Raw genomic sequence first — 27,404 nt, 5'->3', positions numbered from 1 at the left:
ACACATAATTCAATGGAGTACACATCTGTTCTCCATTGAATTATGTCTATGTCTGTCAGATTTACACTGACAGTCATAGGATAGCAAATCAACCTCTACCTTAAATTGAGGCTGATCTGCCTCTGTTGCCATGACAGCAGAGGCCATTGTCAGGCCTCCGATTTCCATGGCAACCATCGGCGCTCTGCTTTCAACTTGCAGAGCGCCAATTGGTGACAAAAGTGAGCTCCCTCCCTCTGTAACCCTAGTAGATGCTGCGGTCACAGTGACCGCAGCGTCTATAGGGTTAACTCAGGATCGGAGGTGCAACTGCATAGCTCTTCCGACGTGGCCCCCCCTCACCTCTGATAGTTTTACTGTGTGAAGGAGGGGAAGGAGGAGACCTCCGCACTATGGGGGAGATTTATCAAACCTGTCCAGAGGAAAAGTTGCTCAGTTGCCCATAGCAACCAATCAGCTTGCTTCTTTCATTTTTAACAAGGCCTCTGCAAAATTGAAAAAAGCAATCTGATTGGTTGCTATGTGCAACTGGGCAACTTTTCCTTTGCACAGGTTTTGATAAATCTCCGCCTATAACTTCTATTAGTCCGTCTGTACTGACAGACCAATACCAGTGATTGCCGGCTGAGGACTGCTGTGATTGGTCCCTGGCCGGCTTCAGGGAGGCACAGCTGTACAGCACAGGCTGAGGCACAGCCAAGCTCAATAAACTGTCACAGCGCCCGGCAGCGTACAGTTACATGTATGTGGTGGTGCGGGAAATCAACCCTCATGACCCCGTACATACATGTACCTGATTTTTCGGCAAGAGGTTAAGCCTCACTTTTTTCTTTTGTGGATGACATTTTGGGGCTACTGAGTTATGGTCTCATTATACAATGGTTTTAACATACAACGGTCATCCTAAAACCAATTTAAAGAAAATTAGCAAAATTGCTTTATATCCTTTTTTAGATGCATTTTATACAATTGTATTCATTTCCTTTTATTATTTAACACACATTATAACCTCATTGCTTGGCATTAGTGTGTCTGACAAGGTAAAGTCTATGGTAAATGCAGAAATTAAGTAGTAAGTATTAAGTATACTGTAGATGTCTATTTTCAAGAAGTGATTAAAGGGCTTAAAGGAAACCCCATTTCACATCATAGGCCCAGAAAGTAACTAGATATTCAGCTTTGGTGTCGGTCTCTATTCCCTGCTTGGGTAAGCAGCTGGCATCAGACGCTGCCAGGTAGTGCACACATGACTGAATGGCTTTGCATGCAGCAAGTTGTTTTATGGCAAAGTTCTACTATTATAACAAACTTCTCAATGAAGCGTTCAGAAAACTAAACTGGAAAATGAAAGAAAGATCTAGTGACAATAAAACTCTGCAGGGGGTTGAAGATCTGTTATTTTTAAATCCATATACTCAATTACCAATGTAAGGTACTCCGCAGTAAAATGTCGCAGTATGCTTTGTCATGTTATTGTGTACCTGCTGTGCCATGTATAAGCTAAGAATAGCACTTGTCCTACAAAATATAGGTCACAATGATATTTATAGCCTCCCGTGAGCATGTCTTCAATTAAAATGGTAAGTTAGAAAGACTAAGCCAGAGCAAATAATTTTGGCATAGGATTCATGTATTAATGAGATTATCAGTTACATGACTCAAGCTGTCGAGGCGGATTATATGTTTTAGCACAGAAATCATTTAATTTAAGAAGCACATAAGAAAAAGAATGCATTTATACACTACAGTGAACTCAATTAGTATTTTCTATTGTCACCCTAAAAGTGCTGTCATAACAATTTTACTGGATGTTTTATGGCATTTAGGTTGTTCGTGACACCAGTATAGTAGATTTCTTACAATATCGAGCAGAAATGAGTGATCCCAGGCAAAACTCTTTATATTTGTATGTTATAGTTTGCACGTTCTGACTGTATTCATTATGTGCCAACACTCTATCCATGATATTGTCTTTTTTTGGCTCCACCTCCAGGAGGCGTCTAATAGCAGTAGGGTAAAGATGCATGGAGGTTATTCAGTCCTTTATCTCTGAAGAGAGAAATGCTCTGTTTACTTAAAGGAGTAGTCCGGCGTGCACTTTTCTTATTTTATCCAGTCCGGGCTGAAAAAAAAAAAAAGAAAACAAACTTTCTTTTGTCTGCCTGCGCGCCCCCGGAGCTCCGGTACAGGTGTTCGGTCGCCAGGCTGTTTGCTTCACTTCCTGTTAGCTCGGCATGTCACACGGAGCTTCAGCCTATCACCGGCCGAGGCGGGACATCGCTGTGGCCGATGATAGGCTGAAGCTCCGTCTGGCATGCCGGGCTAACAGTGCCAGGCTCTGGGGGCGCGCAGGCAGGCAAGAGAAAATTTGTTTCCTTTTTTTTTCGCAGCCCGGTCCGGATAAAATAAGAAAAGTGTGTGCCGGACTACTTCTTTAACACCCTAGTTAAAAGGGAACATGTTTATTGTGGACATCTTAAGCTGGCTACGGATGTTGACCCTCATTTACCTAAATTCTAAATGACCATGCGACAGAATGTGCAACAGAAAAAAAAAATACAGAATCAGTATCCCTCAGAGTGAAAAGAAAAATTACAAAATGGGCGTGGTTTTCCAGGAAAAGGGGTGTGTTCCCTACATTTCATCCAAAATCACTCGTCTTTTTTGAAAACCACTTTGTGAATTTTCTGGGAAGAAAACACTACACTTTAAAGCATGTATAAAGTTTCCGAAAGCAGAGTAAATGAGTAAATACCATGGAAAAAAAATGTCGGTACAGCAAAAAAGACAACAAAATCTACACTCCAGGTCCATTATGTGTGTGTCAGCTAAGTAAGCTGATTTCTCTGTGATTGGACAATTGTCTAAAGAAATGTAATCTCATTTCTACTGGGGTGACACACTGTAACAAACCTCTTCCTCATGTAATCTCTTTACTACTGGGGTGACACACTGTAACAAACCTCCTACCTCCACATGTAATCTCCTTACTACTGGGTGACAAACTGTAACAAACCCCCTCCTCATGTAATCTCCTTACTACTGGGGTGACACACTGTAACAAACCCCCTCCTCATGTAATCACCTTACTACTGGGTGACACACTGTAACAAACCCCCTCCTCATGTAATCTCCTTACTACTGGGGTGACACACTGTAACAAACCCCCTCCTCATGTAATCTCTTTACTACTGGGGTGATACACTGTAACAAACCTCCTCCACATGTAATCTCCTTACTACTGGGTGACACACTGTAAGAAACCTCCTCATCATGTAATCTCATCACTACTGTGGTACCACACTGTAACAAATCCCCTCCTCATGTAATCTCCTTACTACTGGGGTGACACACTGTAACAAACCCCCTCCTCATGTAATCTCATTACTACTGGGGTGACACACTGTAACAAACCCCCTCCTCATGTAATCTCATTACTACTGGGGTGACACACTGTAACAAACCCCCTCCTCATGTAATCTCATTACTACTGGGGTGACACACTGTAACAAACCCCCTCCTCGTGTAATCTCATTACTACTGGGGTGACACACTGTAAGAAACCTCCTCGTCATGTAATCACCTTACTACTGGGGTGACACACTGTAAGAAACCTCCTCATCATGTAATCACCTTACTACTGGGGTGACACTCTGTAACAAACCCCCTCCTCATGTAATCTCATTACTACTGGGGTGACATACTGTAGGAAACCTCCTCAACATGTAATCTCATTACTACTGGGGTGACACACTGTAACAAACCCCCTCCTCATGTAATCTCATTACTACTGGGGTGACACACTGTAGGAAACCTCCTCAACATGTAATCTCATTACTACTGGGGTGACACACTGTAACAAACCCCCTCCTCATGTAATCTCATTACTACTGGGGCGACACACTGTAAGAACCCTCCTCATTGTGTAATCACCTTACTACTGGGGTGACACACTGTAACAAACCTCCTCCTCATGTAATCTTCTTACTACTGGGGTGACACACTGTAACAAACCTCCTCCTCATGTAATCTCCTTACTACTGGGGTGACACACTGTAACAAATCTCCTTCCATGTAATTACCTTACTGGGGTGACACACTGTAACAAACCTCCTCCTCATGTAATCTCCTTACTACTGGGGTGACACACTGTAAGAAACTCCCTCCTCATGTAATCTCATCACTGCTGGGGTGACACACTGTAACAAACCTCCTCATCATGTAATATCCTTACTACTGGGGTGACACACTGCAACAAACCTCCTCCTCATGTAATTTCTTTACTACTGGGGTGACACACTGCAACAAACCTCCTCCTCATGTAATCTCCTTACTACTGGGGTGACACACTGTAACAAATCTCCTTCCATGTAATTACCTTACTGGGGTGACATGTGACATGTCTCCGCCAGTTTAGCCCCGCCTCCTCCACAGCATCACACAGGTCCTTTTACCACGATCTTTCCTCTCCTCCACAGCTAAGCTCCACCCCCAACATGTGATGGTGACATCATCACAGGTCCTACATGTCCAGCATCTAGGAGTCCGGGCCGGGGGAGGAGACGGAGGGAGGGTAAGAATAATTCAGAGGTCGGTCCTGCAGGACTAGTGTAACAGGGACGGCGTTTCTCCTCTGGAAAAAGCAAAGGAACGCCGTTCCTGTGCGTTCCTATGCGTTCCTGCAGGACTCGAGCCCTGGACCTAAGTCATCTTCCTCTTCACCTATTTAAAATCTATACATACTCTGCTGAGTGAGCAGCAGTATGAGGGAGGCGTATTTCAAGAGAAATGGCTGCCGGATGAATGAGTGTTTGGAATTTGAGTTGTAAATTCAGTATTCTGTCTACAGATTTACATAATGAAAAACCTTCCACATTTTTTAAGGACCATTTCATATTCTTATTTTCCATAAATAAGCCTGCCAGGGACCTTGCCTTAGGCTAGACCATTAATTAATATATGATTGATGAGGTCTGACCCTTTGGTGGCCCACAACGTATTGATAATTCAGGCATAGTACCATACATGCAGTTGTGCCTAAACCTGGTATTCACATGATTGTGCAGAGCTATAGTACCAGACACAACCACACCTCTTTGTATTTGGCTATGTCTGGATAAACGCTGCATAATATTTTGTTAAGTATTCACGCATGCTTTTTCAGCCGTAATAATTTTTTTTTTACGTTCATCATTTCATGATTTCAAACCAAAAAACATACCTATGATCAAATACAGTGTTTCCCAATCGCGGTCCTCAAGCACCCCCAACAGGTCATGTTTTCTGGATTTCCTTGGTCTTTCACAGGTGATATAACTGTGGTGATGCCTGATTCACTGACCAAAATTATATCACGTGAAAGACCAAGGAAATCCTGAAAACACGACCTGTTGGGGGTACTTGAGGACCGCGTTTGGGAAACACTGATCTAATACATTGCAAATTGTTAAGCAGGGTGGGCCTGGCCTAAGGACTCACTCAGACACAAGCCAACCCTGTGTTTAATTTATCATGAAATGTACTAAAAAGGTGCCCCAATAGACACTAAACACGTGTAACACATTAAACAGTGGAGGCCTAGGTTGTTGGAGCCTAGCACATTGAGCGTCTGTTATAAGGCTCCCCTAACATGTGGGGGGAGATTTATGAAAACCTGTCCAGAGGGAAAAGTTACACAGTTGCCCATAGCAACCAATCAGATCGCTTCTTTCATTTTGCAGAGGCCTTGTTAAGAATGAAAGAAGCAAGTTGATTGGTTGCTATGGGCAACTGGGCAACTTTTCCTCTGGACAGGTTTTTATAAATCTCTCCCATAATCTCCACCAGACACTACAATAATGAAGTGTGAAAAGAGACTTACTATCCTCGCACTCTGCTGACCTCAACTTTTTTGTTTTATATATGTAAAGAGAGAAAGGTATACAAAAAATATCCATATATGTGTACGGTTTTTGTTGCATGATTAAATTTATACTCGGCAGCAGTTGCACAAAACAAACATATAAACACCAATAAACTCATATTCCCAGTTCCCTCCAGAAACAGTTTCCAGTACATGTGTGCTTAGTTACAAGTTTTATAGCTTTAACCTACAAAAGTTCTAGTAAATCACAAGGCCACTGTCTATAAGACACAATAAGAAAGCATAAAAGCTAGCTTATGTGGGGTATTCATCCAAAATGAGTAATATGGATAAAGCAAGTCAATGGTATAGCTATAGGTTGCCTGCTGCTGCAGTATCATAAACCTGCATAGTAACTATGGGGGGTATTTAGCAATTTTGCCTGTTGACCGTTTCTTTTCACCCTTTTTTTTTCACTTTGGTTTTCGTGGACATGCATCAGATTTATCATTTGGTGCAAGTTGTTAGTAATTTTGGCTCAAATGTTGAAATCAGCTGTTCACAGCGCCTTTTACACAGAACTTACCGCCACAGAGGACTCGTATTTTACCCTGTAGAGCAGCCATTTCGTAGAGTCCCTCCTGCAGTATATCAGCAAGCGACATGAGTTATTGTCTTTTGTGAGGTTTATAGTCACCATGTGAAATGGATTTTATTTTCAACTTGGGTAGTTTTTTGTTTTGTTACTTTAGTGCAGTGGTCTTCAACCTGCGGACCTCCAGATGTTGCAAAACTACAATTCTCAGCATGCCCGGACAGCCGTTGGCTGTCCGGGCATGCTGGGAGTTGTAGTAGGGATCGACCGATATCGTTTTTTTAGGGCCGATACGATAATCGGTGCAGGTTAGGGCCGATAGCCGATAACTTATACCGATATTCCGGTATAAGTTATCGGCTATTTAACCCCCTGTGACACCGCTGCAGATCATTGATTTAAAGCGGGCGCTTTAAATAAATGATCTGCAGTGGCTTTTGCGGGGCCATAGGCCGCCGCCGCCACCCGCTTCTCTCCCCCTACCTGTCAGGGTGGTCCGGGCCATTCATCCTTCCTTCCTGTAGTGTCCGGGGGCGTTCCGGGTGAAGAGTGAACCGGTCCGGGCTGTCCTTCTACTCCGGCGGTCATCTTCTCTGCTCCGGGCAGGCTCCGGCCTAGTACGCTGCATAGACGCCGCTGCGCAGTGACGCCCGTGCGCAGCGACGCACCTGACGTCACGGCGTAGCGGCGTCTATGCAGTGTACTAGGCCGGAGCCTGCCCGGAGTGGAGAAGATGACCGCCGGAGAAGAAGGACAGCCCAGACCGGTTCACTCTTCACCCGGAACGCCCCCGGACACTACAGGAAGGAAGGATGGATGGATGGCTCTGACCACCCCCATTACGGGTAAGTTTAATTTTTTTATTGACTCGGAGGGTGGGGGAGGGGCCCGACCGGTATAGCGGTATGGGCAAAAATCCATACCGGTACACCGCCCAGCATCACGGCGACGCGGGTCGGGGGTGCGGTGCGGCGGATCGGGGGGGGGGTGTCGGTCACGGTGCGGGGGGCGGGCATTATCGGCTTATCGGCAAGGTAATTGCCGATACCGATAATGCCCAAAATCGTGATTATCGGCCGATAATATCGGCCATACCGATAATCGGTCGATCCCTAAGTTGTAGTTTTGCAACAAGGAGGTCCGCAGGTTGGAGACCACTGCTTTGGTGCTTACCTTTCCTGAACCTGTGTGGCCATGTCCAATGCTGGCTTAACGGAGGGTGAAGGTCCCTCAGAGACAACTATGTCGCAGGATAGTATTGAGCAGCCCTGGAGGCGTCGCTGCTATCACAAAAAATGTTTTAAATGTATTTTGATGCCTTTACATTTTCTGACATTGCGAAGTGTGTTTTCCATGTGAAAAATTTCTTGGCGGTGATTTTCACCAAAAAAAAACCTAAAGGCGCAAAATTGTGCCAAAGATCGATTGGCGCAAATGATGAATTACTGACTAAAATTAAAATCACACACAGGACCGTGTGATTTTGATAAAGTTGTAAAAATGACAGTGGAGAAAATGTGCCAAACTTTGGCACAAAAAGACACTGCGCCAAAGTACTGCGCCAAAGTTACGTTAAAAAAAAACATAAATCCTTTGATAAATACCCCCCTATAAATCTAAGCACACACCATATACAGTTATGCATGTGATCTATTATTTATCTCCAGAAGATATATACAGTGTAAAGGAACATGCACACTGTACTACCCACCAGGGAACCAAGACATAAGTTGTTAGTACAAGTTAGTGATAAATTCTATAGTTGTCATCCTTTAGTTTTAAAGGGGTATTCCAGGCAAAAACTTTTTTATATATATCAACTGGCTCCAGAAAGTTAAACAGATTTGTAAATTACTTCTATAAAAAAATCTTAATCCTTTCAGTACTCATGAGCTTCTGAAGTTAAGGTTGTTCTTTTCTGTCTAAGTGCTCTCTGATGACACCTGTCTCGGGAAACGCCCAGTTTAGAAGAGGTTTGCTATGGGTTTTTGCTTCTAAACTGGGCGTTTCCCGAGACAGGTGTCATCAGAGAGCACTTAGAAAAGAACAACCTTAACTTCAGAAGCTCGAAAGTACTGAAAGGATTAAGATTTTTTAATAGAAGTATTTTACAAATCTGTTTAACTTTCTGGAGCCAGTTGATATATATAAAGAAGTTTTTGCCTGGAATACCCCTTTAAGTTCTGTTCCAGGCAGCACCAGGATCATATTTTACTGAAGGGAACCAAACGGTTGTGGTAAGGAAACATTATTGCGCTTTCTTTAATCATTGAGAAGCAATTAATCTGTAAAAAATGGAGACCCCAGTTCCAATATTTCTAAATGTCATTTCGTATGCAAATTTTTTGAAACTATATTATGAGTCTAATTTCATTCTCTCATGAATATTTCACAAAAACATCTGGTGAAAATGAATATTCATTTCATTTTACAAAGAGGGCTAGCTGGCAAATTGCATAAGCAAGCGGTTTGGTTCCTTCTAAATCTTCTTAGTTAATGAAACACTTACGAGGAGGAAATAATCTGAAAGCTGTGTATAAGCACGAATAGTAGAAGTAAATAGTTACCAGATGGTCAGCATGACTATTCACCTTTATAACATTATAATGTCTCTTTAAAACGGAAGAACTTTATAGTGTGAAAGCAGCCTAAGAGCGGGAATCCACCTTTCTAAGTATCATGTACTGTGGTATGAGTCAATTGTTTTATGTTGCCTTGTCATTGTCTTTGACCTAAACATTTTTTAAGAATTTGTTTTTTGCTGATATAATTCTGCATAGGCTATTATTAGAAAAATAATGTAGACATTCTTCTGTATGTCTTGTGCTTACCTATTTTAGCTGAAGTGGCAGGCATGGGATAGGCTCCATTTTGAAAGTAAATTTATTACTGAAGTTGTTCTGTAATGCTGTCTACGTTTCCCATGAATCCTCTGGCTGTGCAGGGAGATTGGATGTGGTGTTTGATCACTGCACCTGGTCATCTAATCAGGTTGCTGGGGTGAAGGCAATCACTCAGGTGGTCATTAGACTTATAAGTGGGTTGAGGTCAGTTCCCATTAAGTGCAGTTTTGACCTATAATCACAATTGAGGTGTTTTACAAAGATCTAAAGTCTTAAGGCTATGGTCCCACAATGAATGTTTACTTCATTTTTCTCCCATTTGTACTGCATTTCTGTTGTGATTTTCTAAAATCACTACAAAAATAATAACAGCACCCTTTTTCCAAGGATTTTGGGAAAATCACAGCAAAAACTGAAAAAATGCAAAAAAAAAATGCAAAAAAAAAAAAAAAAAAAAGGAAATGTGCGAACACAGCCTCAGGAGAGGTACATAACTACTATATATCCTGATCCTATAAATATAGCAGGGGATCTGGTAGATGAGGATGTCATTCCGTAGTTCACAGGAAGACAGAACCCAGGACTGACATCCTGTTCTAAAACATAATGCTCTGTAATTTTCTCTAAGGCTGGGTTCACACTACGTTTTCTCCCATACCACAGTTTTAGGTCCGGTTGTAAAAGCGCATACGGCGCAAAAATGAGCCGACCGGACCGAACGTTTCACTCCGGCCGGCTCATTGAAATGAATGACATACGGGAGCGCATACGAAGGCATACGGGAGCGCGAGGTTTTAGCTCCCCCCTGCCGTATGCGCTCCCGTATGGGAGAAAACATAGTATGAACCCAGCCTAAGTCAAACTGGGGATGACATGACCAAGTTAGCGTAATGAAACGCATGAATGCAGCTGTGCTGGGATAAGCCAAATGGCGCTGTATGACTAGTGATGGTAAGTGCCCATGATATAGGCAAAAAAATTAAAAATACAGAAATCCCGAACTGCTTATTTAAAGGGGTACTCCACCCCAGACATCTTATCCCCTATCCAAAGGGACCCCGCGATCTCGGCTGTGACACTCCAGACATCCGGTGCATGGAGTGAACTTCGCTCCAAGCCGGATGACTGGCGATGCGGGGCAGAGGTTTGTGATGTCAAGGCCACTCCGTGCTCGTGATGCCACGGCCATGCCCCCTCAATGCAGGTCTATGGGAGGGGGTGTGACGACCATCACGCCCCCTCCCATAGACTGGCATGTCACTAACGGCCCGCGGCCGTGGCGTCACGAGCCTCTGATGCTGCACCCAATGCTCTAAACAAACGGCGGGTGCAGCTGGGAGATCACAGGAGTCCCCAGCTATGGGACCCCCGCGATCAGACATCTTATCCCCTATCATTTGGATGGGGGATAAGATATCTAGGGGCAGAGTAGAAAAAAGGCAAAAAAGCAGGGGCCTCCAGCTGTTCCACGGAAGTGCCACGACTAAGAGCCAGTACCAGCTCGAAACGTTTTTATTTTATGGATATCCCCTGTTTTTAACTACATGGAATAAAAGTCAAGTTTTAGTCACTTTTCTCCTCACTTCTGTGGAACAGCTGGAGGCCGCTGCTTTTTTCCTTTTTTCTTCATTGGATCCCGGGACCCGGACCGTCGTTTGCCTACCCTGCTCTCCCAGCTTTACGGAGCTCCTGGTTTTCCTGTACTGCATAGTGGTGAGCTGAATATATATTTTTTCTTTCTTCCAGGGGCAGAGTACCCCTTTAATGCATGTCCCTGTGGCACTAGGGTAGCTGTGCTAACATAAATCTGATGATGTAAAGAGAATTGTCCTTACTGTTTATAAGAGCATAACCAGACAACCCTAAATGATACATCTCTTTAAGATTATAGCTCAAAAAGCTAATTCCCAATGTTAGTCTTTTGCACAAATCAAAAAATAAGCTAATGTATATCTTCATATTATGAAATACTCAGGAATTAACAGATCATTTCTCTTATGCATCAGTTGGTTTAAGAATATGGAAGGTACCCCCAGACTTTCTATTTCACAGCATTATAAAACTCAGAGGCTGTATGGAGATATGTAGTTTGATGGGCCCTTTGGTGTATATGAAGTACATTTTTTTTTCCTGCTTTTTTATTTTTGCATTCAATCATTTGTGAAGCATTGGTTAGGAGGAATGAATGGAGATGATGTTAGAACCATACCTAAGGACCACATTTTTACCAGACCTGACCTAATATACCAGACTATTTTACAAAACTGTATATAGCATTTTTCCTGAACTGTGCTGAAGAGCCAGCTTGTGGGTACCTCAGTGCAGTGTGATGGGCATTGCCTTGGTAACTGAAATTATATTGACTACAATCGTTTTCTGTTTCTGTGACTATTTCATACATTATATGCTATTTTACTTTTCCATACGAAGTAGTCTTTCTGTAAAAAGTTGTGGACCTTTCTATGATAGTGTCCTCTTAGTCCACGAATCAAACCATATTAATTTGCAGTAAATCTGTGTTACTCATCCCTTCTCCTATAATAGCGCTGTTGCCAGGCATGCGCAAGCCAATGAGACCCATTTTACCCAAAGTTCTAAGTGAGACTGGGTTTGCTGGCCTTGGCTACTCCACTGGCCAGCGTCAGGAACTAAATGTTTGTGTGCACACTGTGGGGGTCGGCCACGCCCCCTCTTGATGTCAGGCCACGCCCCCTCAATTTAAGTCTATGAGAGGGGACGTGGAATATATGGAATATTTAAGTTAGTCTTTATACAGTACCTTTTGAGCATGCATTTGGATGTTTCCTTTTCTGATAGGCCAAGATCATTACAAAAAAGATATATTACATGTAATGGGTATAAGTTAAAATTCAACTGCATTTTCTGCTCAGATCTTGTTATTTAGAATATGTCTGGAAACGAACACTGTGCTCTTTAATATTAATAATAATAATGTCTCTAAATTGACCTATGCTTGGATATTCATATAAAAAGTTTTACATCGCATTCAAAACTTAGTTTGCATTTTTTCTTTATCTGTCACTTCTTGAAAAGTTAGATAATGTATAATTAATAAGAAATTATTAAAGGTTACTAAATTATGTACATCTAATAACAACAAATTGTAGTGATGGGAAAAAAAACATTAACATGCTGATTAGAAATTACAGCAAAAGGAAAAATGAATAATACTGCATAGTTTAAATAGTGTGATGAATAGGGTAATTGCTATTTATGACACGGACATTTAGTATGTTCAGGACAAAAGTATAAAAAATTAATTAACAAGAGAAAAATGTTTGGAAGATAATTGATTTTTCTTAAACATATTGTAAAACACCTGAAAAAACTAATGGAAAGAAGACACACAGCTGTAGAAGACATAAAGGGGAGCAACCCCTGAAATCTTTACAGCCTGCTACGAATACTTACCCCATACTAAAAGCTCTTGCTTTTGCAGTTTTCTAGAAAATCCTTAACCAGGTTCTAGGTGTTGGAAATTTTAAACTATAAATAACTGTTTAAAATTTCTGTGAAATAAATGGCACAAAAAGCTGACAACATATCAAGTACATAATATATTCTATATAATACTGGTCTTTCTTTCTCTAGTCGTCTCCACGACAGCACCCTGAGATTGCCTCCACCTGATTGGACAGGGAAAAACACTGAGAGGTTAAAAGACTCTCCCCTTCCTCTCCCCTCCATTGTTTTGTCCTGTCCTGATCTGGGCAGGTAACCTGAGAGGTGCGGGAGACGGATCCCGCTTGACAGTTTATTTATTTTTCCCTACCTACTTCTGCGGCGTCCAGGTCGGGCTTATGCAGAGTGGGAGCAATAGGGAGCGGATCAAGGCGCCGGCTTCTCTTCTACTCCTGTGCTGCCTTTTTTTCCAGCGTCGCACAAGGCCTTCATTCCAGTCCCATGGAAGCGATCCGGGTGTCAGCATCTGACTTCACTTCCGGTATTGTGGGGTCAGTTCCGGACGGATCCCCAGTACCGTCGTTGGCGTCTTAAGTCACTTCCGGCAGGGGCAGTGTCACATGCTTCGGCCTGCCCTATAGGATTAAGAGGCGGCAAATTCAAACGGGATCGCTTCCGGAGCGCAGACAGGGTCCTCTTTTAAAGGAGCCTTAGTCTAGCGTCTCCTGCTTCATTCAGGCTGCTGCATGGAGCTTCCAGAGTCCAGGATGTCTACTCCAGCGAAAGTTCCTGAGGGTGAGACGCTGCAGAATCCCGATTCCGTGAGTACTGAGGGCTATGTGGTTTTTCCCAGCGCCTATCTACGGTTGTTTTTTTCTGATCCTTTCCTCCCTTATTTTATTTCAGGGAGAAAAGGATATTACTGTCCCCAATACTAATCATACTAAAAGGAAATGTTTATTCTGTAATAAGGACTTTGCTATTTCTTCAAAGAAGCCAGTATGTAAAAAATGTTTGGCTAATTTAGTTAGGGAGGAAACCCCAGACCATATGACAGAGATCAAGGAGCTTATCCACACAGAGATTCAGGCTTTTAAATCATTTCAGCCTGTTGCTTCTACCTCAGCTGTGGTTAAGGTGCCTAAAAAACCTAAGATAATTACTTTTTCTGACTCAGAGGGAAGTACCGCTATGGCAAAACGCACTTCCTTACACTTTGAGGACTCTACCCTGGAGTCTGGAGCAGCAGACAGACCCTAATTCTGGGAGAATGGTGTCTAGCGGACTGGGCTTTCTGATTGATAACAGAGAGATGGGGTATCCCCAGAGCAACTTGTTCGCCACCAGAAAAAACAGGAAAACAGAAGCATTTTTTTCCCTCAATCCAAGGGACCATCAAGCAGCGACAGATGCCTTAGCTCAGCCATGGGACTTCAGTCTAGCATATGCCTTCCCTCCTATTCCAGTAATTCCCAGAGTCCTTCAAAAACTAAATCGGGAGAAGTGCACCCTGATCTTAGTTGTTCCATTCTGGCCCAAGAGGGGATGGTTTGCTCTCCTACAGTCCATGAGCCTGCACAAGCCATTTATGTTCCCTGCTCACCAGGACCTGCTCTCTCAGGGACCAGTCCTACACAGACAGGTTCAGAACCTCAGTCTATCAGCATGGATTCTGAAAAGTTCCTGCTAGAGAAGAAGGGATTCTCAGATAAAGTGATCAGTACCCTCTTGGCAAGTTGTAAGCTTTCTAAGGCTGGGTCCACACTACGTTTTGTCCCATACGGGAGCGCATACGGCAGGAGGGAGCTAAAACCTCGCGCTCCCGTATGTGACCGTATGCGCTCCCGTATGCCATTCACTTCAATGAGCCGACCGGAGTGAAACGTTCGGTCCGGTCGGCTCATTTTTGCGCCGTATGCGCTTTTACAACCGGACCTAAAACCGTGGTTGACCACGATTGTTTTTCAACTAGACCCACATTTTATTCCAAAAGTTGCTTCTTCCTTCCACAGATCCCAGGATATTGTTATCCGTCTTTTTGTGCTCATCCTAACAATGAGCAGGAGCGATCTTTCAGTTTTTTGGATGTCAGGAGAGCTGTCCTTAAAGGGGTACTCTGGCCCTGAGACATCTTATCCCCTATCTAAAGGATAGGGGATAAGATGTCTCACCGCGGGGGTCCCGCCACACGGGACCCCAGCAATCTTGTATTCGCCACCCACCTGTTTGAGCTGTCAAACTGGAGCGCAACCGCAGAATACATGACAATGCGGATGCGCTGCTGGCAGTCACAGAGCCACGGCAGAGAGTTCCCTGCTGCTGCTCTAGCTCTGTGTGTCTGATCGTGATAGCCTGCGTGAAATACGCAGATACGAGAGGACACACAGAGCTATGGCAGCAGCATGGAGCTTGCTATGCGGTGGCTCTGTGACTGCCAGCAGCTCATCCACAGCATCAAATATGCTGTGGATGCGCTCCTTTGTGACCTTACCCTATGGGCTAGTTCACGCGGATTTGATAGCGAACGTGCAACGTGTTTCCCACTGCGAGTGTGAATGGGGGAGGATTTCCGGCAGCAAAATTTCCACTGCCAAAAATCCTCCACAGACCCCCAATGACATTGATGCTAAGAGTTCACTATCAAATCCACCCGTGTGAACGAGAGAAAGTGCTTCAAGAAGTCTGGAAATTTTTTTCTGACCCGCTATTTCTAGGTGGAATTTTTTGCCATTTATTCACAGAATTTTTTGTGAATTCAACAGTAAATAGGTTGGGTTGTAAAACCACGCCCCTTTAAAGCCGACCATGCAACCTCTGCAACAGACCACGCCCCCTTTTCAGCTTTTCCAAATGCAATGTCCGGTTTGTCGGATTTTCCTGGCGCATACATGCAGAGCCGCAGCTGCCATGAGGCGACTGAGGCAGTCGCTTCAGGCGCAGCTGCAGCCTCTGTAAAGGGGGCGCATATGTGCTCCCCCTTTTTATTTTTTAACTCCCAGGCAGCCTTTGCGGCGTGCAGCCCTTTCAGAGTCCTGCCGGCAGTGGCATTGCCAGGGAGGTGCGGGGGGGGGGGGGGTTGCGGACCGCCCCGTGTGACACCTGTCACCCCACGCTCCCCCAGACGCAGTACAGTGAATGGCAGAGCGGGCTGTGAATGGCTGGCAGAGCGGGCTGCTCCACCATTCACTGTCCGATAGGCTGCAGGCTCTTCAGTGCTGCAGCCTATGAGCCTCTGCGGCCGGCGCAATGATGTGACGGAATGTGAGGAATCCTGGAGGTGCGGCTCATTGGCTGCAGTGCTGGAAGAAAGAGCTCCGTCTATCATTGGAACCTGGGTTACGTATGTATTATTGTTTTTTTGTTTCTTTCTATTTGGGCATAATTTAGACATTTGTAAAGGGGGCAATATTTATACATAAGGGCACACAGAGGGCAATATTTATACAAAAGGGGGCAGAGAGGGCAATATTTATACATAAGGGGGAACAGAGGGGTATATTTAAATGTAAGGGTGACTGTGGGGAATTATATATATGAGGGGGACACAGAGGGCACAATTTTATATGAGGAGAACAGGAGTGTGCCCTCTGTGTCTCCCTCATATATATAGTTACATAGTTACATAGTTAGTACGGTCGAAAAAAGACATATGTCCATCAAGTTCAACCAGGGAATTAAGGGGTAGGGATGTGGCGTGATATTGGGGAAGGGATGAGATTTTATATTTCTTCATAAGCATTAATCTTATTTTGTTCCAGGAATGTATCTAATCCTGTTTTAAAGCTGTTAATTGTTCCTGCTGTGACCAGTTCCTGAGGTAGACCGTTCCATAAATTCACAGTCCTCACGGTAAAGAAGGCGTGTCGCCCCTTGAGACTAAACTTTTTCTTCTCCAGACGGAGGGAGTGCCCCCTCGTCCTTTGGGGGGGTTTAACCTGGAACAGTTTTTCTCCATATTTTTTGTATGGGCCATTAATATACTTATATACGTTTATCATATCCCCCCTTAAACGTCTCTTCTCAAGACTAAACAATTGTAACTCCTTTAATCGCTCCTCATAGCTAAGATGTTCCATGCCCCATATTAGTTTAGTCGCACGTCTCTGCACCCTTTCCAACTCCGCAGTGTCCCTTTTATGGACAGGTGACCAAAACTGAACAGCATATTCCAGGTGAGGCCGTACCAATGCTTTATAAAGGGGGAGTATTATGTCCCTGTCCCTTGAGTCCATGCCTCTTTTGATACATGACAATATCCTGCCGGCTTTGGAAGCAGCAGCCTGACATTGCATGCTATTCAGTAGTCTGTGATCTTCAAGTACACCCAGATCCTTCTCTACCAGTGACTCTGCCAGTTTAATCCCCCCTAAGACATACGATGCATGCAGGTTATTAGTACCCAGATGCATAACTTTACATTTATCCACATTGAACCTCATTTGCCAAGTGGATGCCCAGACACTTAGTCTATCCAAGTCATCTTGTAACTTATGCACATCCTCTATAGACTGTACCATGCTACAAAGCTTGGTGTCATCTGCAAAGATAGAAACAGAGCTGTTAATACCATCCTCTATATCATTGATAAATAAATTAAACAACAGCGGTCCCAGTACTGAACCTTGGGGTACACCACTAATAACCGGGGACCAATCAGAGTACGAATCATTGACCACCACTCTCTGGGTACGATCCATGAGCCAGTGTTCAATCCAGTTACAAACTAAAATTTCCAAACCCAAAGACCTTAACTTACCTGTCAGACGTCTATGAGGGACAGTATCAAATGCTTTAGCAAAATCCATAAACACTATATCCACAGCCATTCCTCTGTCAAGGCTTCTACTCACCTCTTCATAAAAGCAAATTAGATTGGTTTGACAACTTCTATCCTTAGTAAACCCATGCTGGCTATCACTTATAAAACTATTATCCCCTATGTATTCCTGTATGTAATCCCTTATAAGTCCTTCAAACAATTTACCCACAATGCACGTTAAACTTACCGGTCTATAGTTTCCTGGGGAAGACCTAGAGCCCTTTTTGAAGATTGGCACCACATTCGCCTTGCGCCAGTCCCTTGGCACAATACCAGACACCAGAGAATCTCTAAATATCATGAACAGGGGTACAGATATTACTGAACTTACCTCTCTAAGAACTCTTGGGTGTAGTCCATCCGGTCCTGGGGATTTGCTTACATTTATATCACTTAACTTACCTTGTACCATCTCTACATTAAGCCAGTTCAGTACATTACATGATGTGTTACCAGCACTGACCTGGCCAATGTCAGCTCCTTTTTCCATAGTGTATACAGAACTAAAGAACCCATTCAGTAGCTCCGCCTTCTCTTGATCGCCTGTGACAACCTCCCCATTATCATTATTAAGGGGTCCTACATGCTCTGTCCTTGGTTTTTTTGCATTTATATATCTAAAAAAATATTTAGGATTAGTTTTGCTTTCTTTGGCCACCTGTCTCTCATTTTGAATTTTTGCTGTTTTTATTACATTTTTACAGATTTTATTAAGCTCCTTGTACTGTTTAAATGTTATAGCTGACCCATCAGATTTGTATTTTTTGAACGCATTTTTTTTGTTGTTTATTGCTCTTTTAACATCATGTGTCAGCCATGTAGGATTTAGTTTTAATCGTTTATATTTGTTCCCCTTTGGTATATATTTAGCTGTATAGTTATTTAGAGTTGATTTAAAGATGTCCCATTTACCTTCTGTATCAGTATTTGAGAACCCCTCCCCCCAGTCTATGTCCTGTAGTGCAGCCCTCAGCCCAGGGAAATTTGCCTTTTTAAAGTTATATGTTTTTGCCTTCCCCGCCTGTCTTTGTTTTCTACATTTTAAGTCAAAAGTAACTATATTGTGGTCGCTATTACCAAGGTTTTCCCGCACAGTTACATTACCAACCAGCTCTGCGTTGTTGGAAATGATTAGATCCAACAAGGCATCACTTCTTGTTGGGTCCTCCACAAACTGGCCCATAAAATTATCCTGCAATAAATTTAGGAATTGTCGCCCCTTTGTAGTTTTAGCCAACCCCGGACCCCAATCTATATCTGGATAGTTAAAATCTCCCATTATTACCACTGTACCTGCCCGGGCGGCCCTCTCTATTTGTTTATGAAGCCGAACTTCTATCTCTTCAGTGATATTAGGGGGTCTGTAGATTACACCAAATACTATTTTTTCAGTATTTCCCTCCTTTTGTAATTCTACCCACAATGATTCCACATCCTCAGAATCATCACACACTATGGCATCGTTCACACTGACTTTCTACCACTTCTTACATACAGACAGACTCCACCACCTTTTCTGTTCATTCTATCCTTGCGAAACAATGTAAACCCCTGCAGATTGACAGCCCAGTCATGCGAGGAGTCCAGCCATGTCTCGGTGACCCCAACTATATCAATATGTTCCTCCAGTATCAAGGCCTCAAGCTCCCCCATTTTATTTGCCAGGCTTCTGGCATTTGTGAACATACACTTTACATTTCCATCCTTTATGCTATTGGGGTTAATGGGATTCAAGGGTGTAAGTTTTATTTTCCTATGAAGCCTAATCCTATTAACTATTCTAACCCCTCCCTCCGCTCCACCCCCAGGTACATTTATAATTCCCACCTCTCTATCTACACTATCTTCCCCCTCTTTGCTGTAGGTTCCCTCCCCCCAAGTCCCTAGTTTAAACACTCCTCCACCCTTCTAGCCATCTTCTCCCCAAGCAAAGCTGCACCCTCCCCATTGAGGTGCAGCCCGTCCCTACGGTAGAGCCGGTAACCGACAGCGAAGTCAGCCCAGTTCTCCATGAACCCAAACCCTTCCTTCCTACACCAGCTTCTGAGCCACTTGTTTACCTCCCTGATCTCCCGCTGCCTCTCTGGTGCGGCTCGTGGTACTGGTAGTATTTCAGAAAAGACTACCTTGGAGGTCCTTGCCTTAAGCTTGCGGCCTAAGTCCCTGAAATCATTTTTAAGGACACTCCACCTACCTCTTACTTTGTCATTGGTGCCAATATGTACCATGACTGCTGGGTCCTCTCCATCCCCGCCCAACAACCTGTCAACCCGATCCGCGATGTGCCGAACTCGTGCGCCAGGCAGACAACACACTGTTCGGCGATCCCGGTCTTTGTGACAGATTGCCCTGTCTGTCCCCCTAATAATTGAGTCCCCCACCACTAGTACCTGTCTGGCCTGCCCTGTACTCCTCCCTCCCTCCTTACTGGAGCAGACACCCCCCTGGCGGTCAGAGGCGGTATCCTGCTGCAGTTCTGCTAGCTCTGTAATGGCATCCCCCTCATCTGCCAAGCGGGCAAACTTGTTGGGGTGTGCCAGTTCAGGACTAGCCTCCCTGACACTTTTTCCCCTACCCCTCTTTCTAACTGTAACCCAGCTAACTGCCTGACTGTCCTGCAACTCCGTCCCACTGTCCTCCCCCACCTCTATTTCCGAGAGTGCCTGCTCAGTGAGCAGGAGACTCCTCTCCATGTTGTTAATGCTTCTCATTGTTGCCAGTCGCCCCTCTAGATGCAGGATCTGGGCTTCCAAACGGACAACTAGCACACATCTTGCACAACAATATGCACCCTCAAACTGTTGTTCAAGGATTGCATACATTGAACAGGATGTACATTGGACTGCATTTTCCAACATGGAGGCCATCTAATTATGGGGATTTCACAAATGTATAGGAAAAAACAGACAGTCAAAATTACACTTAAAATTTTTTGTAGACCTTGTGGGTTCAAAAAATAAAACTCACAGCGATCTCAACCTCCTGCTTTCAAACTCCAGTTTTTGAAACTCCTCTTTCACGCCCCCTCTTATACAGCAACACTCAGAAAGAGCAAGCTCTCAATAAGAGTCCCAAGCTAAGATTTATACACCTGTGCCCAATCTACTCCTCCTCCCCCTAGAGGTGGAACAGAGAAAAAAAAAAAAAATGAAAAAGGGTGTTTAAACTCTAACAGTTATCCCACTATGTGCAAAAGAGAAAAACTTACCCACAATATGAATGTGGGCTATAGGCAGTCGCACCCACTCCACAGATTCACTCCGCACAACAGATAATCAAAGTTTTTGAAACTCCTCTTTCACGCCCCCTCTTACACAGCAACACTCAGAAAGAGCAAGCCCCACAGTCACCCTTACATTTAAATATACCCCTCTGTGCCCACGTATGTATAAATACACAGATATAAGAGAAACTGGGGAGCATCACATTAGTCAAATCTGTTTCCTTAGGAGACTAGGTAAGTGACCTGCTGCTTCCACAGAAAGTAATGTAATGTGACCTTTCATTTACTGCAATGGAAAGATTTTTCACAATGGGTGCCACCCAACCGACAAAATCTCACTATTTCAATGAATGCAATGTCACATTACATATCTTATTCTGTACTGATCCTGAGTTATATCCTTTAAATCTTTTATAAAATACAACACACTCATTCCTCCACACAAACAAATATATACAATATTTACAAGACATTTTCCTATAATACCCATACCATACTAATAAACTGGTATTGCGGCCCAGTTGCACTACCAAAAAAAAAAAATATATATATACCAAAATGAATAATAATGACAACAATAATAATAATAATAATAATAATATATAGATACAAAAATATTACAAAACAACACAAACCAAATAACACCATTTTTTTTCCGCCCTGAGCTGGTCCCGCATCCCATGCCCCCAGTACATGTTACCAGATGTCCATGAACCAGTCCAGGATTTTCTGTATATATATATATATATATATATATATATATATATATGTCCTATAGAAACCCCCTCCCCCCTTTTAACCCACCACCCAACCTAAACCCAAACCCCAGGTGGCATCACACAATATATACAGTACATAAAATATACACAGACTAACCATATATACAGTACATAAGTATACATTACAGCAATAAATACCATGACAAATACATATAACACTAAAAACCAAACCACAAAGAGGCTTTTCAGCCACACAAACCCCTAAAGCTCAAGTTCAGTGCCTGCAAGCCCTATATTACCGTACATCTTCAGCACAAAACAAAAAGACTAATGTGCCAACATCAGCCCACCTCTGGAAGAGCGGCCAATCCAACCATTCACAAGTGGGAAACTCTCTGCCCCTGCATACAAGGTCTTAAGCCAATCAACAAACCCCCCCGGCAGGCCATATCTCAGAAGAACAGACCAGAGGTACTCATGGTTAACCCGATCAAACGCTTTTGCCTGATCCAAGGACAGCAAGTACCCCTTCCAGTGGCCAGCTCTACCCTGCTTTACAGCCTCCCGGACACTGAGCACTAAAGGTACTGCGGCTCGGAACAGAGCAATGCTGAGCCCCCGAAAGGAGTCGGGGTGCAAACTCCACCAGACGATTAAACAGCATTTTTGCCAGAATCTTTCTGTCCGCATTGAGAAGCGCTATGGGATGCCAATTCTCAATGCGGTACGGGTCTTTACCCTTTAACAGGATGATCAGTGTTGACCTCCTCATTGACTTCGGCAGAGTGCCCGAGGATAGACACTCATTAAATACCTCGGTCAAGAGGGGTACCAAAGTGTCCTTAAAGGTCTTATAGAACTCAGATGTTAAGCCATCTGGACCGAGTGACTTCTTGAGGGCAAGCCCACTAATCGCCATCCTGACTTCCTCTTCCCGGATCATCTCTGTCAAAACGTCAAGAGAGGGGTCTACTCCTGGTTTAGGGATGGTTTCAGCCAAGAAAACTGATACCTTATCTCAAACTAGATCCTTCCTTCTCAAGATGGGATCTGACGACCTCCAGGATCCCTGATCTGGACCTTTTCAATTATCTCGTACTATCAGTCAGTCCTGAGACTACTTTACTATTCATTGACATCTTGCAGTTCCTGTAAGGGTCGGGCGAGCGGTACTTCCCGTAATCCCTCTCAAAAACAAAAGATGCGTGTCTGTCGTACTGGCACTTCACCAGCAAGGAGTTCTCTCTGGAGATATCATCACGACTACCTCCAGTCGCGACAAGGTGCTCAAGTTTCTTCAGGCCCTGGTACAACCTGTTTAGGCTTCTGAGGCCCGAGAGTTGGCGGAAGAATCTTGCAACCCTTTTTTTTGAACATCTCCCACCATTCTGACTTACTGCTACAAAGGGCCAGCAATGGCACCTGGCTCTGAAGAAAATCCTCAAAAGACTGTCTTATATCTGCTTCTTCCAAGAGAGACGAATTGAGCTTCCAATAGCCTCTGCCCATCCGGGGGGGGTCTTTGTAACATTCAGAGAAAACAAAATTAAACAGTGACACTGCTGAAGAGATGGCTTCCTCCCTATAAATAAAACCTGTCTATTCTGGACCTACAACTACCCCTATAATAGGTGAATCCCACGTGGCCTGGGGTCTGCCAAATGTGGACATCCACCAGGCGAGCCTCCCTTGCTACGCTATTAAGGGTGACGCTATCATAAGTCAGCTTGTCTCTGGAACCTCCCCTGTCTTGGGGCCTCGTGACAGCATTAAAGTCCCCTCCAGAGACCACCTGCCGACTTGTAAAAAGATAGGGCTTGATCCTCATAAAGAGACACTTCCGGTCCCACTTAGACTGTGGGCCGTAGATGTTAATAAGGCGAAGTTCTTGTACCTTCATGAGGACATCTAAGATCAGGCACCTCCCCATTTCTAACTCGATAACCCGTCGGCATTCTACCGCTGCGGTAAAAAGGACTGCCACTCCACTATACGGCTCTGCCGCAAGAGACCAGTAGGAGGGCCCATTACTCCACTCTCTTTTAGCCTTATATATAGATGACATGTCTGTAAACCTGGTCTCCTGCAATAATAAAATATCAGTATTAATATGGGCAAAAAAATCCTAGGCCTCAAATCGAGCCGTATCTGACTTAATGCTTGCAACGTTAATGGATGCCAGAGTCCATCAAGGGTGATTGAGTTAGACAGCTTTCTTTTTCCCACCATCCTTCCCATCCACCCCACTACACTCCTCATCAGATGATGGTTTACCCCTTTTTAGTGAGATGATGTGTCCATTTTACCTTTATTTACATTTTCCTCGTCCCCTGACTCTGGGCCAGTCCCCCACCCTGAGGAGATAGGTTCCCCAGGGAGAGAGGACTCATCGTCTACTGTGGGCCCCACTGCATCATCCAGAACCTCACCCCCAGCTTCCTCTTCTGAACAGGAAATGTCGTGGAGGGCTTGGAATCTGTTGGAGAGACCAATCAGAGGGAGATCAGTTTTACCTTCCTTTGGCATCTGGCGGGTGCAAGATGATCTTAAATCTCCCTTTTTCTTATTCCTCCGAGTACCCCGCTTTGTTTCTGCCCATCTCCCACTGTCCTCATCCGTGCTCTCACCATGGGAGGACAGCGAGGAGACGACATCCTCCCTTTTGTGGATCCTCCCAATCTCCTCATCTAGTTCACTATCCCCCAGGGCCTCAGCAGTAAGACGCTTCTTGAGATGCCTCAGTTGGGCAGGCGTCTTCTGCTTACTTTTCTTCCCTGGCCCCTGCACCCCTTCATCGCCGCCAGACATCCCCTCGGCAGAATACACCTCATGGCTTACTCCCACCGGGGCAACAACCGCATTGACAAAGGAACGAGGGCAGTGACTGAATGGGTGACCTAAGTCACCACACAGGTGACACCTAATCTCCTCACAAGATGCAGCGAGATGGCCTATTTCCCCACACCGAGTGCACTTCTGCACAGTGCAACTGGCACTAAAATGTGTGGGGTCGCCACATTTGTGACAGAGCTTCAGCTGAACCTGGTAGAAGATCTGGATACGATCTCTTCCAAGATAGGTTGCGGATGGTATATGGGTAACAGTGTTTCCTGAACTCCTAAGCTTGACCATAAATTTTCAGGCCCCTGACCAGATGCCATGTTCATTCCTGTTCTTTTTTGGGACCTCCACCACCTCTCCATACCGACCTAGCCACATCATGATGTCAATACAAGAGAGTGATTCGTTACGGGTTAAAACGGTCACTTTCTTGACATTGTTTTGGCGAGACACCACCTGAATGGCAAAGTCTCGCCAGCCGGGCTCATTCTTTACCAGCTCATAATTCGACCAGAAGAGCTCAAGCCCCTCCGGCCGAACAAAGCTGATATCGAACTCAGGGGTACCATAAGGATGTATCAAGGCGTAGATGTCAGCTGCCTTAAAGCCCAACTTCAGCAGAAGCTCAACAACTTTAGATCTGGGAGGACATGTATCACTGCCTCTCCACTTCAGTAGGACGACATTCCTTCGGAGACCACCTGGCCCAGCTGTCGGGAGGGACAACACAGTATCCCCCCCCCTCTTTCCTCTTGGAAGGCCAAAAGACCATGTCTCTCTATCCAAAAGGATAGATCAACCTCCCTACCCTCTACATTGATTAACTCCCCTCTCCTTTAGGCCCCCAAGAGACGCTGCTGCAAATTGCTCTCCCAGAGCCAGAAAACGAGGAAGGTGCCCCCCAGCGGCGACATTTGCGTAGCTGCGTACCGGTGCTGCTGCCGTTGGGGGTGCCACTGGACCAGGCTCTACATCACCACCACTAATCTGTGCCCCTTCACCACTCTCCTCCACATAATCCATACTATAACCATTATTACCTGCTTTAGCTGATGTGCCCCCCATACCTCCACCCGTGCTACAGCCCAAACCACCATTCAAAGCCCCAGACAGATTTTTATTAACAGATGAATTTTCCAATACATCCACTCCTTCATTCACTTCAACATTAACCTTCTCATTCATACTGGCTGGACCTTTGCATTCTGGTGAAGATATTGTACCATCAGCATCACTGGGTACCAGGGCTGAAGCCACTGCCACAGGACAGGTCACCGGTCCCTTATACAAGGACCGGGAAGCCTGCCTAGCCTGTTTATTAGTGGCTTCATCCCTGTTTTTACTGGTACCCTCCTCATCAGTACTGGAGTTTTCTGCTCCTGGGCACCGCTGATCCGGATAAGCGGTGCCAATGCAAAATAAAGGTTTAAGTCCAGTCTTTCTGGGAGGCAAAGACATCTTAGCCCCTGCAGCTCTTTAACGACGACACCGCTGCTCCAAAGGAACAACAGTGTCAACACTTAGAGCCACTGGAGCTCTTTGGCTTCTTCTTTTTCCTTCCCCCAGGTGCCTACTCTGGTAACTCATTCCCAAATGTGAAGCCCTGGAGGCGAACCGGGGACTCCAGGAGCTGGATCTGGGCCATCAGCGACCCTCCCCGGTGACTGGTGCTGCTCTCATCCCCCGAACCGCCAGAGCCATGGCTAGATGTCATCGCCACTTGCCCTGCAGGGAGCCCACTGTATGGGGTCAGATGTTGCAGACCCTCGGGTGGATTCGACTCAACATTATCGGCTTCCACAACGTCTCCTTCCTCCTCCACCCATGGCTGAAGCCCCCTCGGCTGTCTCTGGTTCTCTCTTTCCATTGTTTCAAAGCGGTCTTCATTTAAAAGTTTTTCTTTAAATGGCCCACTGTTCTCTAACATAAAAGTTCTCTTCTTCTCCAGATTCCTAATATCATTTTTCAGCTGTTTAATCCTGGCTGACAGCTCAGCTTTTTGGCGTTTGAGCATAGTGTCCATCAAGGCTTTTGCCTCCCGTACCTCCTCCTGGAGCCTATACAAGCGGCTCCTTCCTCATACCCATGGATGTATTCTGCCACCCGGGAGGTGGTGACTCCAGGCTCCCGGGCCCTAGGCATTCCCCAATCCTCCTCCACACCTCCATGGGCATTTTGCTTTGCTCCAGGAGGAGTATCACAGTCCACATTATCCAGGCTTGTTCTCACAGTACCTGCACTTCCAGAACTTGTAGCACTTGTAACTTCGCTACTTTTCAGAGCAGCCTTGCGGCTACTCTTTATCTCCATGGGCTCAGGAGGTGCTGGAGATACATCGCTGCATCTCCTGGAAGAGTGCCTTAACCCGGATACCTCTGGTGCAGTTAATTGATGCTGGTCCCTCTGCAACTGGTCGCTGGCTCCCCCTGCCCCCCGCTGACCTACTTTGGGGGCAGGTGTTGGGGTTCTCCGCTCCTCGCTCATACCAGGAAGCAAACTCTCCTTCTGGGGAAAGGAAAGTCGCTCCTGGGAGACAGATGGATATCTCTCTGAGCCGAGCACACCAAACGCTCACAGCAAACCCAAACAAGAAGATGCTCCCTCTAGTGACCAGACTCCAGAGCTGTACTCATTATTCTGCTGCTGTGGTCACTGTGTACATACATTACATTACTTATCCTCTACTGCCTATATTATAGTTAAAGCCTATATTATACCACACAGTGCAATTTTCTGGGTTTGCCTTGGGTGCAAAAGGAGCTAGCTACAGCTCTGCACACATGTCGCAGACACTATGCGCCCGAATAACCCAACGAAAACCAGTCGGTTTTAGCTTAGTAATAGAGGGCAATTGTGTGGAAGCTGTTCTGAGTTACTGCAGCTTCTTTTTATTCCCTTCATTGGTAGCTGAGCTGCAGTTTCCCAACATGGTCCGTACCATGGCCCAGGCAACAGGTGAATAGCAAAAGTGCCAGGTGCCGACACTCCATCATTCTGATAGGACATAAATACATTTTGCCCAGAAAAACCTTTTTGTTTCCCCTGCAATGATGCACCACTGAAGATGACTATTTGCTGCTGGGTTTCCCTGAGATTGTA

General features: G+C 44.8%; 1 protein-coding gene across 7 annotated transcripts in view; it reads left to right on the top strand.

Moving 5' to 3' along the window:
* Nucleotides 1-769: 769 nt before the first annotated feature.
* LOC130369116 (uncharacterized) overlaps nucleotides 770-27,404 on the top strand; it is a 163,976-nt gene continuing 137,341 nt past the window's right edge. Inside the window, exon 1 of one of the 7 annotated variants that reach the window (XM_056573892.1) lies at nucleotides 770-811. In XM_056573892.1, the coding sequence (XP_056429867.1) occupies nucleotides 772-811 (40 nt within the window). In that variant the 5' untranslated portion in view covers nucleotides 770-771. The other 6 variants (XM_056573893.1, XM_056573898.1, XM_056573895.1 and 3 more) reach the window with 6 other exon arrangements.

The sequence above is a fragment of the Hyla sarda genome, chromosome 4 (assembly GCF_029499605.1).
Source record: "Hyla sarda isolate aHylSar1 chromosome 4, aHylSar1.hap1, whole genome shotgun sequence".
Lineage (NCBI taxonomy): Eukaryota > Metazoa > Chordata > Amphibia > Anura > Hylidae > Hyla > Hyla sarda.
This window is presented reverse-complemented; position numbering and strand designations above follow the sequence as displayed.